The 16,737-nt window shown below is 37.5% G+C and overlaps 1 protein-coding gene across 1 annotated transcript in view; it reads right to left on the bottom strand.

The window, feature by feature from the left end:
* ST6GALNAC3 (ST6 N-acetylgalactosaminide alpha-2,6-sialyltransferase 3) overlaps positions 1-16,737 on the bottom strand; it is a 224,920-nt gene that overhangs the window by 62,851 nt on the left and 145,332 nt on the right. The window contains exon 3 of the mRNA XM_005151244.2: positions 8,225-8,634. Coding sequence (XP_005151301.2) covers positions 8,225-8,634 — 410 coding nt within the window. The remainder of the gene's footprint in view (positions 1-8,224; positions 8,635-16,737) is intronic.

The raw sequence follows: 16,737 nt of genomic DNA, 5'->3' as shown, positions 1-16,737 counted from the left end.
ATTTGAGGACATTCCTCAAGACTCAAAATAAATGCCCACAGCTCTAGATGTGTTTTTCCAAACTCTTATAGCTTCTAAAGCCTCCTTAAGGTGTGAATGCCAGAGAAAAATTGCACATACTGCTCCTGTGTATGTTACTCTTTAAATGCATATCTGCCTCACTGTTAGAAGCTCAGAGAATCTGAGTATCACAGGAACTGAATAGGATGCAGTCAGCGATTGTTTTCTAAGTGCGGTGTCGTGGTTTAAACCAAGTCCCCCAACTCCCAGAGAGTTAGGAAGAAGAATCCAAAGAATGTAGCCCCCACGGATTGAGATAAGAACGGTTTAATTGCTAAGGCATAACACAGAATCACTATTGCCATTACCACTACAAATAATAATGATACAGCAAACAACAAGTGAAGAGAATAACACCCCACCAGCCACCGACCCATAACTCACTCCACCCTGCCTGGCCGAGCACCATGTGCTCCCTCCTCCATTTTCCTCTAGAGCTCTACCCCTCCAGCTTTCTCCTTCCCAGTATGCATCCTGGGCATCATGTGCTATGGTATGGAATACCTCATTCCCTAGCCTGGGTCAGGTGTCCTGTCTCTCCTTCCTCCCGGACTCCCCTCCTCCACCTGGCTGGAAAAAAACTTGAACAAAAAACACCCTCAAAACATGCTCAAACCATGACACGCGGGTTGTAGCATATCCCAGTAGGACATTAAATTCTCTGGGAAGCACAGCTATGAACCCTAGTTAGCTTCAAAGATATCTGTTATAAATCCATGTGCATATATATATATATATCTGTATATTTCCACTGTTCTGAAATTGCAGCCTAAATTCTTTATATGGGACACATGATAACAGATACATAATAAAACAAAGTAAAACATCTGTTTTGGTTTTATATGGGTAAAAATACGTATTGAAGATGTGCATAAGCCAGTGCCTGGTTAACACCGAGTTTTAAATCAGTTTAATGAGACACAAAATTTCACCATTTCCCCCCATTTTTCCTCCCACCTATGTGTAGGAGGTCTTACACAGCCTTGATTTCTTACCAATTAAATTTTTAGTGCAGTATTTGTTTACTAATCTTTCTACATTTTAGGTAAAATACTCTGACATCAGTTCAAGCTAAACTATTTCTACTTTCAAACAGTTTTTCTCTTGCTGTGTTGCCTACTTGTTCAAAGCTTTGAGAAAACAATCTTTAGAAAAGATCAGTGAGATATTTGAAATTAGTTCTCAAACACCTTTTCTTATAGAAGTCTTTCCTACGAAGTTTTACTACCTAGTGGGTGGAGAGATGTGCAGGAACTATTCTCTGTCTGAAGCAACAAATCACTGTAGTGTTTTATTCCATATCTCCTAAAGCTGCTGTCCTCAGTTGAGCAGCAACTCTGTAACACAAAATCTCCCAGTGCATTTCATGCAGCTTGATCGCAGCCTGTTGCCTTTTGCTCAACACTGTAAATACAGTTCAGTGCACTTTAGGGAGCTTCCATTAGAAAACCCAGTTACCAATAACCAAAAGGTATCATACAAAAGCAATAGCACCATTGCACTTATTTTCTAATTCACTTAATGTACCCTAGAAAAGCATTGCTGTATGACAACTGATGAGAAGTAGAGACTTCAATTGTAATGGCTGTTTTTAAAGACAGCTCTTTCACCTGGCAGCAAGGCTGAGTTACAGAAATAGATTAATATCTTGATTTTTTTAAAAGTTAATTCTGTTCCTTTTGAATTTTAAGCTCATTTAGGAAAATCAAGGTCTACTTTAAGCCCTGTGATCTGAAAAATCAAAAACCTTGAACTACAGAATATGATCCAGTTAAGCTCCTATGAACACCAAAGGCTTAAATCAAAATCTATTCCTCTGCTAATTTTTCCCTACAAGATTTCTGCCTTTGCAACTATAAGATATCTTCCCTACCAGCAGCAAAACTGGAACCACTGTGATCCACAGTGCTACCAGGATGGCTAGCATATGAATCACTGATTTACATAATCCTTTCAAATGGTGTATGCTCACAGGATGTGAGAAATGTTGAAGCAGAATCTCATCTACATGTGCAATCCCAGCGTTGCTCATGAGAGGTATCAGCAATACTCTCATGACCATAAAAGTTATAGAATATCTGAAAGACTGGAGGGAAAAGGTGTGCACATAATTAGAACAGTACCAAACACTGTCTAAAGATTTAACACACAGTTTGTCAGGAGCAGAAAATTGATTCAGTGGCACTTAAAGAACATGTGATAAATTAAATACAATAGGTACTGGATTAATTCAAGGAAGATGTGAAAATGCACAAAGATAAAGTAAATCCTGATTATGTATTTCTTGACTTAAATCATTAGGTAAAAAGAAATAACTTCATGGCTAAAGTCAGCAACCACCAGAGAATCAATAGGTCTCTGAGCCCACAGCAATCTATATGCAGCCACAGTTTTATCACAAAATATTAGCTAATATTGATATTTTTTAATAAAGTTTCACTTTACCAAGTAATTAGTGTAATATAGTAGGAGCTGTATTTTTTAACAAAAGGGCTGGTGCTTTGCACAGCATTTAGTGGCATGCTAATAAAAGACGGACTTCTTCTATTGAGTTCCATCTGCCTAATAGAGAAAAATGTTCATCTTAATTAGGAAAATCTTCATAAAGAGATATAAATGCAGTTACTAATGGGCTGCAGGGAATAAATCTAGGACACTGAGGAACAACTGGTGTTTTATCAGGAAATGGAAGAGTGAATATAAACCCCAAAACAATTGTTAACCGTCTGGTGATTGACCACAAACAGCAATAGATGTTGAGGGTTTAAGTGTTTTATAATGAAAAATCTATTTATTTCATTAAGGTTTCACGCTTTAGACCCTCGTTTTTTTCAGGTAATAAAGCAGTCTTAGCCAACAATGAAACTATTTAAACCCTCTATGAATTAAGACAGACAAATCCATTAGCATTTTTTGAAGGAGTTACTTTATAAAAAGAAAGAATGGAAGCAACGGTTCAAGAAAGATCCACCATCAATGATCACTATATGAAGCACATATTTTGGGGTTTGCTATGATGCTCACAGGCAGTTGAGAACTTTGTGATGCCTATATTGGTCCAGCAGCAAACACTACATCATGATGATAAAGACTATATCAAAATGCAGACTACAATTCATTTTTGACCTTAACAGTGTTTTGACATTTTTAACAAGGCATTATACATCATTCTGAATTAGTTTTTCCACTGTCTTCTTCCAAAAGTTCTGTAATTTAAGGATGCTGATTTTCCCTTAACTCTGCTCATGTTCCTTTCAAAATTAAATAAACTTTCACTCATCTTCCAGAATTTCATTATTTATTATATTATACTTTTTTTCTTTTTTTAAAGCATGTTGATACAAAGCACTGATGGAAAATACTTTCCAAGTCCCCAAATCTGAGCCCATTCAGGGTCAGTGTTCACTGCTTTCCAGTGAAAAACTGCTTTCTGCAAATACTACCTAACACTAGCTAAGATTTTATATTTTCTCTGAATTGCCTTGATAGGGAAACTAATATGTATGTGTAAGGAAGTGCAAAAGTGAAAATAACATTAGTATATCATTCAAGTTAACAATCAGAAATATGGCATAAAACTCTGACATGCCGACCACTGACAGCTTTACTACCTCAATTCACAGAGAATATCACCAAATAGTAGAAGTTGCAGCTACCTGAGCCTCAGGGAATGTAATTTCATTTATTCATTTCAATGACATTTTTACTAGACTAAAGCTTCATGTAGATTAGTCAGACACATCAAAAATCACATATTAGCTGAGGTGAAGCTGTGATGACTGCAGTTGTCTAACAGTGTCAATCTGAACTTTAGATGAATATAATTTGATAGCTCTAAATGACAGAGATATAATATAGATCTTGTATAGCACCGACATAATGTATAATTAGTGAGCAGAACTAAGTAAAATAGCAGGTTGAGCACACCCCCAAGTTTTGAATGCAGAAGTCAGTGATCAGAACTATCCATCTTTCTGCCTTGAATGATAACACAGCTTTCTAACAACCCAGCACATAGCACCATCTGACATGAACAGAGGAAACGAAGAACTTGGAAGTGGAGCACAAAAGCAATTTAGTTTCTTTGGGATGATCCAAGGTATTAACAAAAATTCTTCAAAACCAGCATCTGACTGCAAATGTGGGTCAGTGAACTTGTCTCGTGTAGACATGCTTGTATGGCTAACAATCTTACTAAAATGCTGAGTTCATTGATAAATGTTGAGTTGAATTGTTTGGGTATAAGATGAATATTGTTAGAGTTAAGACAGCCTGTGTAGAAAGTCAATTGTCTACCATACTGGCTGCGTTGCAGAACATTATCTCGTGTCTCTTAATGGGAATTCTAGGAGCTGAGAATACATCTCCTTGCAAAGCTCAGCAGGCTCTTCTTGATAGTTATTTATAAGAAGAGTGACTACAAACACCAAGTTAATCCATGCTTTGAGCAGTATCAGCACATGCGTTACTGGCTGTTTGCTGGGGCTCAGCATCCTCTGTGTGCAGTGGGACAGGAGTATCTGATCACACCACCAGCCCCAAGAGGAAATATGGAGTTGTGTCACCAACGCACTACTGGAACATCTAATGCTGAGTGGATAGCCTCAGATGTTTGTAGTATAAACACAACTGGAGTCTGCACTCTGGATGGTATTAGACTATTTTACTGATATCAGCACAGATTTATTTTATCACTGCTCTTTGAAAGTGACTTTTAATGCAGACTGTTTTCTAAATGATCCTTAAAAGATAGTCTTTTCTTCCTCATCACCTTCACCTAAGGCAATAACATCCAGTAGCATTGATCTATTTGCTGCTAGTTTTCATTAATTTTACCCTCCCTAAGGGTGGTACAGCTTTGGTGCCAGCTAATTAAAAACTATTTAGGGCTGTTCAGTGCACTTTATCAGACCAGAATTAGCTCTGCTGCTTTAATGAAGACTACAGTTTTCCCTGTTATTACCAATTAAATGTTGTTGTATCATATTGCATTATATTTCTAATGCATGCAAAGATATACATGGCTTTAGACCCACTTATCTGGATTGAGGTACATACAAAGATGTCACATTTAGTAATTACCTAATGTTTCCTTAAATCCTTTCGCTTGACTCAATACATATACCAAAGCATTAATGAAGTACAGGAAAATGCTGCCAGGTTTATGCTCCCTCTAGGGAAGTACCAAGTAAAATGCATTAATGAAAAATTGTGAATGCCTGGTAATGACTATTATTTATGTACAACAATTATTCAAAGAGGATGAGCATTCACCACCTTGAACTCGAATGTTTCATTGATGGAGACTCTCAGAAAGAACATGTCCACCGGATACAGAACACCACATGCGAGGTTCATTCTCCAGCATGGATAGACCACATCACATTGTACTGCTGTAGAATTAAAAAATGCTAGAATTAAACTGCAAAATAAACAAAGTTGTTTGTTGGAAGCTATTTAAAGGCAATTCTTGCTTCTTTCATGAGCCAATGATAAATCATCTGTCAATATGAAAGCTGTGCTTTTTGAACCTGCACTCAGTGAACTCAGGGATGAAGCACCCACATCAGTGATGCAGGACCAGAGCTTTTCTGAAGTAGAGAAGTGACTGTGGCACATACCTTTTAGCTGCTTAACATTCGTAAAACTTGAGTACAGATAGGATGAAACTACTCAGAAATCCCACTAATTACCTAAAAGATGGTACATCACAAAGTACAAATAGAAAGCTCATTAAAAGCTTGACAGACTGGAAATCTGTTGCAGTTTTACTATACATTAGTAGCATACATTGTACATAAGGACAGTTTTCTAAGATTAAACTAAAATAAATGTGGTTACAATCCACTCAGTACATTTTAAAATGAATTGAACTTGGTTTCCTTCCAGAATTTTTGCTGGAAACATGTTGAAACAGACCTCTGTTCAATCTAATATTGCAAGCAAGAGTTGATGTTTCTCTTAGGAACTGCAGGAATATTTGGCTGACGAATCTGAGTCTGTCTGAGCATCATAATAGTCTGGCACAGCACGTGAAACTATTTTCATCACCCACAAATCTCCCGTGCTCTCTCTTTACTGCCTCCACAAATGCCACATACCTATCACAGCCCCATGACTCTTCCTAGAAACAGCAGATGGGTCTTGTGAATTTAAGATGTTACAGAAAATGAAAGTTTCCAAACTGAAGTCCCCTGATTAGTAGGGAACTGCAGAATGTTTTCTTGTGATAGAGAAGGTGTTGGCTGGTGACACAAATTCTTTCTCTTGTTTCTGGCTGACAAGTGCACTAAATGATGTTAAAAACATCACTTAATATTTGACATCGAAAAGTAGGACTAAAAATGAGACTTGTGGTAGATACAAAGATGTTATCTGATTGTCACTGTGAGAAAATATAGGGTTTTTTTCACAGTGTTAAAGGGAGGCATGTGCAAACAATGTGATGTAGGTCATGAGGCAGGAAATTTGCTGTTGTTCTTGATGTGAAACGTAGTTATAATGGATCAAGGAGAAAGAACTTTGGCCACTTTGACAATAGGCTGCTTGAGAACTGTGCTCATAAACACTGGGAGAACAGAAGTACAATCTGCCTTTGATGTGAAAAGAAGCATTTGTATTAACTGCATAATAATAAAACCTTGAGATGTGTTAATTTGCTGAACAGGAATGAGTTAGGCTGGAGATGAGGATGCTGTAAGTTTGGATTGTGAGATTTTTTTGATAGGATATACTAAGGCCTGGTCTCACAATAAGGATTTAGATGAAGTATTGTAAAGTCATTGTGACCTGACTGACTGTTAATATGAAAGAGTCATAAATATAAGCAAATTTATGTTTAGCAATTCTATAATGTACCCATGATCACATTTATCTTGATTAATATGCAAGGTGGATGACCTGGATTATTAGAGGGCATTTTTTGAAGAATGGATCATGTGTATTTTTTCTATTAGCCTCTGTTCATCAGCTTGTTCAGTGAAACTAAAGAAGCCACGATAACCTTGACATCTTTATGACACATAGGTGCTCACTCCAGTTCCAGAATCACAGCAGCAACATATATACATGGTGAACCACCTCCAGGATAAGTTCTTACCTATGTTTCAATAGTTTTAAAAAAGGAAAAATCAATTCTAACCAAATTCTGACAGTTCAATAGCAAAGTGAATCTAAGGAGAGAGAATAAGCTCTTCTACTTCCAAAGCTAAGTCAAAAGTTTGGACCCAGTTAAACTGCCGGTGAATATAGAAATATTTATATTATATATATAGAATATATAGAAATATAGAGAAATAGCTGTATTTTTAGTTTGGTCAGAATAGCCACAGTCCTTCAGAACTTCAAATTCATGATATGCTGTTTCCAAAATTATTACTAAGGCACAGCAGTAATCTGGAAACTCCTTCCTACTTAAGCTCCAGTGAGTCTGTGGCAGGTGCTCTTCTGCACCAAAACACAGAGGATCAGAATTTTTGCAGCTTGGTTATAAAATCCTGCAATTTGTGACCTTAATTCCACAAATCCAATTTCTGATTTGAACACAGTAGCCAATACAGTGGCCCTTACACTTTCTTCTCCTTACAGCCCCCACTCATGGAGCATAAACACACGTTCTTAGGCATGGAAAATAGAATTCCAGCATAATTCTGGTAAAAACCTAAATCTATTACAGTATCGCTGATAATCCGTTTTCACCAAGAAACAGAAATGATGCCTAACCCTGAGGTTTGTGTTTGAAGAAAAGCTACAGTGAATCTCAACAGAGAATGAAGTACAATATCCAGAGTTATTATCCTGAGGTTGTGCATTTGAAAATGTTGTTTGTGTAGGATTATCCTCTTCAAATAAAATGTCAATCTAATCAATAGTAAATTGAGCTGAAAACAACACACAGCTTTGAAAATGTTTCAGGAAGACATCCAATATTTTTGGGACTCACGCCAACAGAAATGGAATGAACAGAAGGTAGCGTAGGTGGGGTAAATGGGGCCTAGCTGCTGCCTCATCAAGTGCTTATAACGGTCAAAACCATATAACAATCCATTAAAAACATATCTGTTGTTTCATTTACTAGGTAGCATCCAGCACAGACTTCTCTCACATACCTTTTTTCAAACATCATAATTGTTCTTTAGGACAATAATTGGTCTTTAGGACTTACCGGTCTTTTCCTGTCTCCTTCTTAAATACTGCATCACAATAACTCATGCGCTTTTCTGTTGTCACATAGATTTTGGCAGTTGGGTAGCTGTCAACAGTTTTCTTCAGCATGTTGTACACAATGCCATTTCCATCCTTCCTCATGTTTCGGAAAGGTCCCCAGATCACGTAAACAGTGTTGTTGGTTTCTTTGAAAAAGTACTCAGGATTCTTGAGAAGGAGAGGCACGCTTGTGTGAGAGACAACTCTTACAGTTGTCCTCTTCCCAACATCCTCCTCATAGCCCTTTGTGGGAGCATTGTTCATCCTCCAAATGCAGGAGGACTTGTCTATCTCAGCTCCCAGCTTCTGGCCAGTCATCTGTCCTGAGTTTGAAACAATGGCACAGAAGTCACAGTCAAGTTGTAGGGGCTGGAAGAAAGAAAACAAAAAATATACATCGAGTCTTTCACTGTACAACAGCGAGGACTGAGAAGAAAAACAGATTGATAGCAATGTTTCTCTTTAAGCACACTAACAACCCCCATGTGATAGAGCTGGTGGAAACCCCTACAACTACAGAGCTCTGGATGCAATCCTTTTTAGTGAAATAGGTGGTTTCAATCTTTTCCTTTGTTCTCTATCTTGCAAAGCCAACTAGAAAAATAATCTTTTTTTCCTTTCCTCTAAATCTTACTCTTCCCAGTGGTAAACAATGAAAGAAAGAAGCAGAAGAAAACAATATTTAGATCAGTGCATTCTTCTCTTTTAACATGGTGTTGTCAGCAATAGTAGAGAAAAAGTAATGCTGGAAATTTAACTACACACTGACAGTATTGAGGCATCTGAATGAATAGTTCCCAAATCCGTGGTAGAAGTCAAACATGAGATATAACTCTAGCAGTATGAAAATCCTGCAGTTGGAAGGGAGATGTGGACAGAAGAATATATTATTCTCTCCAGACAATGGTTATGACCTATGAAAAATGAGAGGCAGATGGAATGGTGACACATAAACTAGGAACTTAATGCTGGGCAAAATGAAGACAGTCTTTCCTGACCATGTTCTAGGGTACTATTTCTCCAGTAAGAATTGAAAATAGAAACAGTTGTCTAACAGAGTTATAGGGACCTATTGAATGTTCCGTTTGTCAGAGTATAAAGAGTAAATGTCCTTTGGTTCTTTTTTATCAAAAGACTAAAAGGAAATGCCCTGTCCTTAAGTTCAATTGTATGAAAAGCTTGGTTAGAGATCTAAGTCAAGGGAAAACTACATCTATTAAAAAAGCCCCAAACAACCAACCAACTCCCCTCTCTCCCACCCCCCCCCCCCAGACCTACAGAAGACAGTCTAGTCCACAGGTCATCTACAGTTCTTTGTATGGTCACAAACTTGATCTTTTGTCCAAGGGACTTCAGTTTAACATTTGTTACGTATGATTCCCTCCATGTTCTTTGGATATTTCACCTGACAGGGTGCTAGGTGCTTTTCTGATCAGACCTGTGGTTACTTCCCATCAAAATCCCACTGTATGTAGTGGATAAATATTCTGGCTACATTTGACTACTATAACCTTAGGACATAATGGCTGACAAAACATCAAATTTCTTTGATAATTGTACACAATGCAAGGATAAGAGATAAACATCTGAAGAGAGCCAAATTATAACAGTCAGAAGATTTCATCTTTGGATGGCAAATATTGCACTGAGCTAAGGTGCATTCTGAAAGACTCCTGAATAAATCTCACAGCTGCAAAAGTTTGATTTCTGTACTGTGATTCGTTTGGTTTCTCTATTTGAGTAGTTCATGAAAATGTTCTTTCCTCGTTTCATCAGAAGTTAAAGATGCCTGACTGCATGCAAAAGCATTGGCAATGTCTCCTTTACAGAGAACCATGTATTGTTTTTGTAGCTGTTGTAGTTTAGAAAGCTGTCCTGCATAACTCTCTGACAGCAGGGATGAAATCCCAGGAGATGCAGTTGAACACAACAGTCTTTCTGTTTACTGCTTAGTTACAGAAATCCTCTCTAAGATACATTATGAGGACATGGCTGTGTGACCTAAGCGAACCCATAAGCATAACTCACATCCTAACATGAAGTGAATTGTTAAAGTCCCAGTAGATTAATTTATGACTTCCAGGGTAAACTTTCAAACTAATAAATGTTGCATATGAAACTGCTAGATAGGAAAAGCCAATTTGTTCAAGAATCTAGTCCCATTTAAATTTGTCTCAACATTGGTGTTGTTTTGGGTTTTGGGGTTGGTTGTGTGGTTTTGGTTTTGTTTCATTTGCTTGTTTGTTTTTCTCTCCCCACAATATTCCTTCTTCTTCATTAAAATGGAGCTCCTCTCCAAAATTTGGAATTGTTTGATTTTCTGACCCTAGTTACAAATGCATTGCACATTTTCTATTCACAGAGTGTAACTGTTCTGCTTGAATAAACTGAGTACACTCACTCCTGCAATTGTGTCCCCTGGTTTTCTAACTCTTTTGTTGTGATTCATTTATCTTGTTCCAATTTATAAAGCGCTTTCATAATATTGAATGCCTGCACTAGGTCAACATATAATCTGCTCTTCTTCAATAGAAGCAGAAGCTTAACCCCTCCCAGCCCTGTCTCGAAATAAATATTTTTTACAATGTAGAGAAATTGCACATGTCCTAATACTCTTAATTTCACAACAGAGATCCCAGAGAGATTTAGGAGACTGACTGACACCCATGAGAGACATTCCACTGATGCCAGAATCATCCACTGACTTCAGTATCCTTTTTGCATCATATCTTCCTCAACATATCAGAAAACACACATCAACTTTCGTTCACTGAACCCCCATATGGAGACAAACTGGCAGCTTATGGTGTTTGTAAGTGTTTATAAGTGTCACAGAGAAAAGGGGCAGTTTCAGTAATCCACATACAACAGCTTTCTCATTTTCCTCACTTAACATGACATTCCTGTTTGTTACTACACCATACCTCAGAAATGGCTGTCCATCACGTTAAGATTCAAAAGCTGCTAAATTGTAGCTCTCCTGCCAGATGGCTCCCACAGGAGCTATTCAGGCACAGGGATTTGGGTCCCCAATGGGCTGGAATTGGGAAGCACCTCCTTAATTGTGGCTGTTGCTTCTGCTACTGAACTAAGACACAGCTGACAGCTCCCTATGACTTAAGGAATTGGAGTTATGTGCTGTTGTCTCACCTCACTCCATACCCTTGGGTCCCACATCCCATATACAGGTTTTTGGTTGTAAGGTTGCCCATGATAGCCCTAACCTGCATGAGAAACTGCTACTTTTCCGTTTAACTTGCTGCACTGTTTGTATTAAGGATGAACAGAAGCAGAGAGACAATTCTTAAATATAGAAACTGTAATACACGGAGATGAAAGCTGGAGAATTAGAGAAAATGCATCTTTTTGGTGATCTGTTTTGTAATTAACAGTAACTGTTTACAGATGTCCACACCACAAACACCAGGATAGCAATTGATGTGACACTAACACATCATGAGCCTTATCAAAAAAACCAAAAGCTCATCTGTCACACAGTCCAGGCTGCCCTCCCATCTGTAAAGATGGTCCAGCAGCAATGGGATTGATAAAGATTGGCAAGACCATACAGAAAAACCTGTGCTGTTACAATTTTATGATCTCTGGACTGAGATGGGGAGGAAAAAGGGAGAGGGGAGTTAGCAAGCAGCTGCATGGTTCTGAGTCACTGGCTGGGCTTAAACCACGACACCTTCACAAGATCTTAATTCACTTGCACTATAGATATATTAGCTAAAGAAAAAAATTTAAAGAACCATTCACCTCTACTTCCTTTTTCATGTATTTAGACATGTATTTCACCTCTACACACCACCAGGGCTAAGCTGTTATTGCTTCGAGAAAATTATTCATTTTGTCGCTGACCAGAAGGGTGTAGAAGTCCTCAGCAGAGCAGCTGGGCATGATTCTGACAAATTGTCCCATCTTTTACCTCAATGATACATTGTAACTGTTGAGGAGCACTTATATTTTAATCAGTAAAGAAAATGAAATGTCTGACCTTTCCATTTCCTGTGCAAGCTTACAGACAATAGAAAAGATAATTAAAATTGTGAATTAGAACTTGCAAAACAGTGCTGTCTCTCTAGCAAAGAGAAATAGCTGTGTAATAAAGGTCACTTATCAAACAGTTCTAGTTATTAAATCTTTGCATTTAGCACTGAAGTGGCTTCACAGAATCAAAGGTCAAATCATTAAATAACAAAACCAGCCAGAATTAGAAAAGGTCACAAGCAAATCTGACTGAAACTGGTTACTTTACAGTTTGTAACAACACCTCTACCACATCAAATGTCTCCACCAAAAGACTGAAATTCCAGTTACAGGACCATGCATATGAGTGGGTTTCCCAGTGGCTCAGGTTTCCCAGAGAACCAATTGCCAAGTTTCCCAACCAGAAACCTGTGGGTCTGCTGAAGTCCCAAGAGGAGATGATCTTACATCACGTCTATTAACCTCTTGGCTAAGACTTCAGCACAAGTGTCCTGGTTTCAGTAGCTTGAACCACAACAAGTCAGTGGAGTCCAACAAAACCATGTTTTGACATACCAGTCACATGTGAAGCTCTTATCTTAGCACATACTGGCAGATTCACTCTTCAGTTGGACCAAATCTGGCTCAGGACCTAAGCAGATGTAATTTATACTGATGAAAAGCTGAATTTCTCTTGTGACTTCTTAGCGCTATAGGCTGGTGTTGCTCTGGAGAGCTCAGTCCAACCACTAACTCTGTTTGGCTCTGTGAATCCCACAACTAATCATACAGATAGTTAGGAAATTCAGATTAAACTTTCCCAATTGTTACTTTGTGATTTTAATTTTGTAAATTGGACTCAATGCCCATTCGCTACATAATGAGGCAATTATTAGCAGCTTGCCACATATTAATTTGCTCCTTTAATGTTGAAACAAACGAGATCTTTTCTTATAATCATCTTATTTGAGTGAATTCTAACAAAGCTGATTGAACAAAGCTCTAGAGAGACTTTCTTTATTTTAGTGCCATTTATCCTTCCACTCTTCTTGGACGTCTTTAGAGTTTTAGAGGATACAACATTTATAATGATGCCAATGGGGAATAGATGGTGCCTTTATTCTTCTTGATGTTCTTTTGAGGTCTTTGAAATGAAAGGTACAAGAGAGGCATTAACCGTCTGGCATTGTTTTTATTGCTTTTCTCTACTTTACAAGCATAAAACGTATTTTAATTTTTTTCTGTGTTTCAGTGACGATCAACCAAGCTGGATTTATCTGTACTTCTACACTTTCTTCAGACCTCTAACTGGGAGGAACAAATTGCCAGGCTTATCTAAGGCAAAATTTAGTGCATTTAAAGAAAAGAAATGTAGTACTTGCGTGTTCACCCAGCAAGAGCTATCAATTTAATAGAGCACTCAGAATCACTGTATATAAATCACATTATATAACTAACATCAAGTGATAAAAGTAAAAATGGTAAAACCCACAAGTCTGATTACCCTGAGTTTGTGGTAGCTCCCCCTTTGTTCCTGTGGTAGTGTTGTGTTTTTCTAGTCCTCAGAAGTTAATTTTGGTCCTAGCCCTTGGCATCACATCCCAACAAACATCTCTGTCTTCAAAAAAATTAATTTTAACATTTCATAAAGATTGTGGCATTTTGACATTATTTTTAAATAAGCCCTATGTCAACATGCATCCCATTTCCAAATAAATAGAATATGATCTGCCTCTTCATAAGACTGTTTTTGAGACTCAAGTGCCTGGGATATTTTATTTAGATCACTGTCACTGATAAATACATAAGTACGAGCAGAAAGGTTTTATTTAAATTGAGTGAACTGGAAGGGATTGCATAGGAGCCATGTAATGGGACTGCTCTTGCAGTAAGAGACTGAATAAATAACCATCACTGCAATTCTTTCTATATAGATCGACCCAGTTGTTACAGAACTACTATTCTTGATTTGCAGTTCATGTTACAGATCCCTAGAAGGGCTGCATCGGCCCTTTAATTTAATAAGTATGTTGTGGATTCCTGATGTCACTGGTAAAGAGACAGAAAAGAGAAGGATGCATGGACTTTGGTAGAGGTTGAAACTTGTGTGCCAGACTCTCCAGCACCATGTAAACTTTAATTTGGTAAATGTATTTTTGAAACATTTCAGCTTGCTTTCTCATGGAAAGGGAAAAAAAACCCTATAAACCCTACCCTTCTGAACATGAACCACAGTGCAAAGTGATGCGGTGTCATCTTTCTCACTTTCAAGACAGCTCCAGTAACTCCATGCCAGCTCATAACTCGTTCAAGATATAGCAGAGCAAATGCTCACCAGCATGTTGATTTTGTTGCTGCTATTGGGAACAATATGGACAGCTTTGAAACAAGGCAAGAATCAAGTAAACCTCACGATGGTGAGAGCTGAAAAATAAATGCCTCAAATATATGTAAGAAAACTCTAGAGTAGCAAGAGTTGAGTGTCTGACTTATAAAGAAGAAAACCAGACCTTTTTTATGTATTTTCTTCGATTCTAATATGAAGCAGAAACTGAAAAGTCAAAAATCATATCCCCTTCAATAATCCTATAGAACACAATTTGTAAAAACTGGCCCAGCTTGATCAAAATATTTTAACTGCCTATTTATTAAAAATCATATTTAAATAGTTTTCTAAAATGGAATTAAAATGCTCCTTCATTTGAACATTTTTCTGTCTTATGAAAAGATTAAAGCATGATAGTTCACATTAACAGTCCCTTCTTTTTTTTTTTCCTGATTTCCAGTTGAAACTTCGTTAAAAGTGACACCTTTTAAATAAATCTATGCTGGTATTTTCTGCTGGAATCATAAACTATTGAAAGATTCGTGATAGCTCTATTGGTAAAACAGATGCAAAAATAGAAAGGTGGTGGAGAGTACATAAACAACAGGAGACATTTTTCTGTCTCTGTGTGGAGGGTTAACAAAGGAAGGAAGTTGCCAGATTCAGTGTTTCAAGTACAAAAGACCCAGCAGACCAGCACTGAAGGACTGATGGTCAACAGCCCTGTGGGACTTTGAACACTGGAAGAGAGGCAGGTGAAGAAAGTTTTGGCTTAAGGCATTGCCTGAAGGATGCTCTCAGTCAGTAGAAACTGCATTTTAGTTTGCATCTCAGGTGGATGGTAAATTCTCCTCTCCCCAGGTAGGATGGCAGAAGGGACATGCTCTTATTAACATGAATGAATGTGTCACAAAAAGGGAAGGAAGCAAATGGAAGCAGGATACCAAAAGAGAGGACAGAAAAATATCAAAGAAATGAAACAGGCTATGACAGAATATAGTTTAGTCTTTAGAAGAGGTACATGTAAGTGGAAGCAGGATTTGAGAAAAAGTGAAGTACTGATATATAGCCAGTATGATAAAATCTGATGCTGGGGAATGAAATCTAGCAAAGAGAAGAACCAAAACACCTAAAGATGTTTGTTAATATTTTTGTTGTGAAGAAAGCTTTATCAGATATGTCAATCAAATATCTCAGGATTAGGCAGAGAGAATAGCTTTTGCCCTATAATCCACAAATGCCCAAGCAGATAAATAAGTTCATTCCAGCATATAGTACTACAGTTTGTAGGTAACCAGAAACCCTGACATCTGCAAACATACAGATGTCTACAATTCCAGACCAATACAAGCAATGCTTCTCAAGTAGGGTGGAGAGGAGGGATAAAAACACAATCTTTTTTGATACATAAAATATCAGGATGAAGTACAAATATGCCCAATAACATATGTAGAAATGTTCATGTCAAACACAGTTGAGGATTGAATGCCTAATTGTTATGGGAGGGAAGCAAACTCAATCATACAAACCCTACGCAGGAAGTTCATAGGGTAGGCACTAAATAACATTCAATCTGAAAAATAGCCTACGAAAAAATTCATTTCACAGTTGTTCAAAATAGAAAACCAAACACACTATATTAGTTCTAGAGCACTAACTTCATCCCAGTGCTTTAGCTGATGACCATAAATAACCAAAATGTCTATGACGTTCCATCTATCGCTCATTCGCAAATACACAGGCTTTGAAATATTATGGCTTTGTAATAGTTCAAAAGCAGGAATTCTTCCAACCAAATGCTGCTTGCTGAATCCAACAAGTCATTTATCTTTGAATTCACCACGTTGCTCACTTGCCCTTGTTAGCACATGATAACTCTTGAATTTGTGCACAAAAGTTACTGGAGAAACTCAATTTAAATCAGATTCTGTCCATCAAACTTCATAAACAACTCCAAACAGAAGACAATTAGCTGATCTTAACTATGGCACGCCTTCTGTCACTCTACTGAGAAAATGTATTTGCAACACTACATTTACTACCAGTACCTGATCCAGCAAGTTATCTGTATCATAATATTTAGTGTTACTTTATCTTCTTCAATTCTCAGTTTTATTGCATTTTTTCTCTTCTTTTTCTTTTCTATATGGCAATAAGGAAGATAAAATTTCTTC

This window comes from Melopsittacus undulatus, chromosome 6, assembly GCF_012275295.1.
Source record: "Melopsittacus undulatus isolate bMelUnd1 chromosome 6, bMelUnd1.mat.Z, whole genome shotgun sequence".
Classification (NCBI taxonomy): Eukaryota; Metazoa; Chordata; class Aves; order Psittaciformes; family Psittaculidae; genus Melopsittacus; species Melopsittacus undulatus.
The sequence above is the reverse complement of the archived record's forward strand: the minus strand, read 5'-3'. Positions and strand labels throughout refer to the sequence as shown.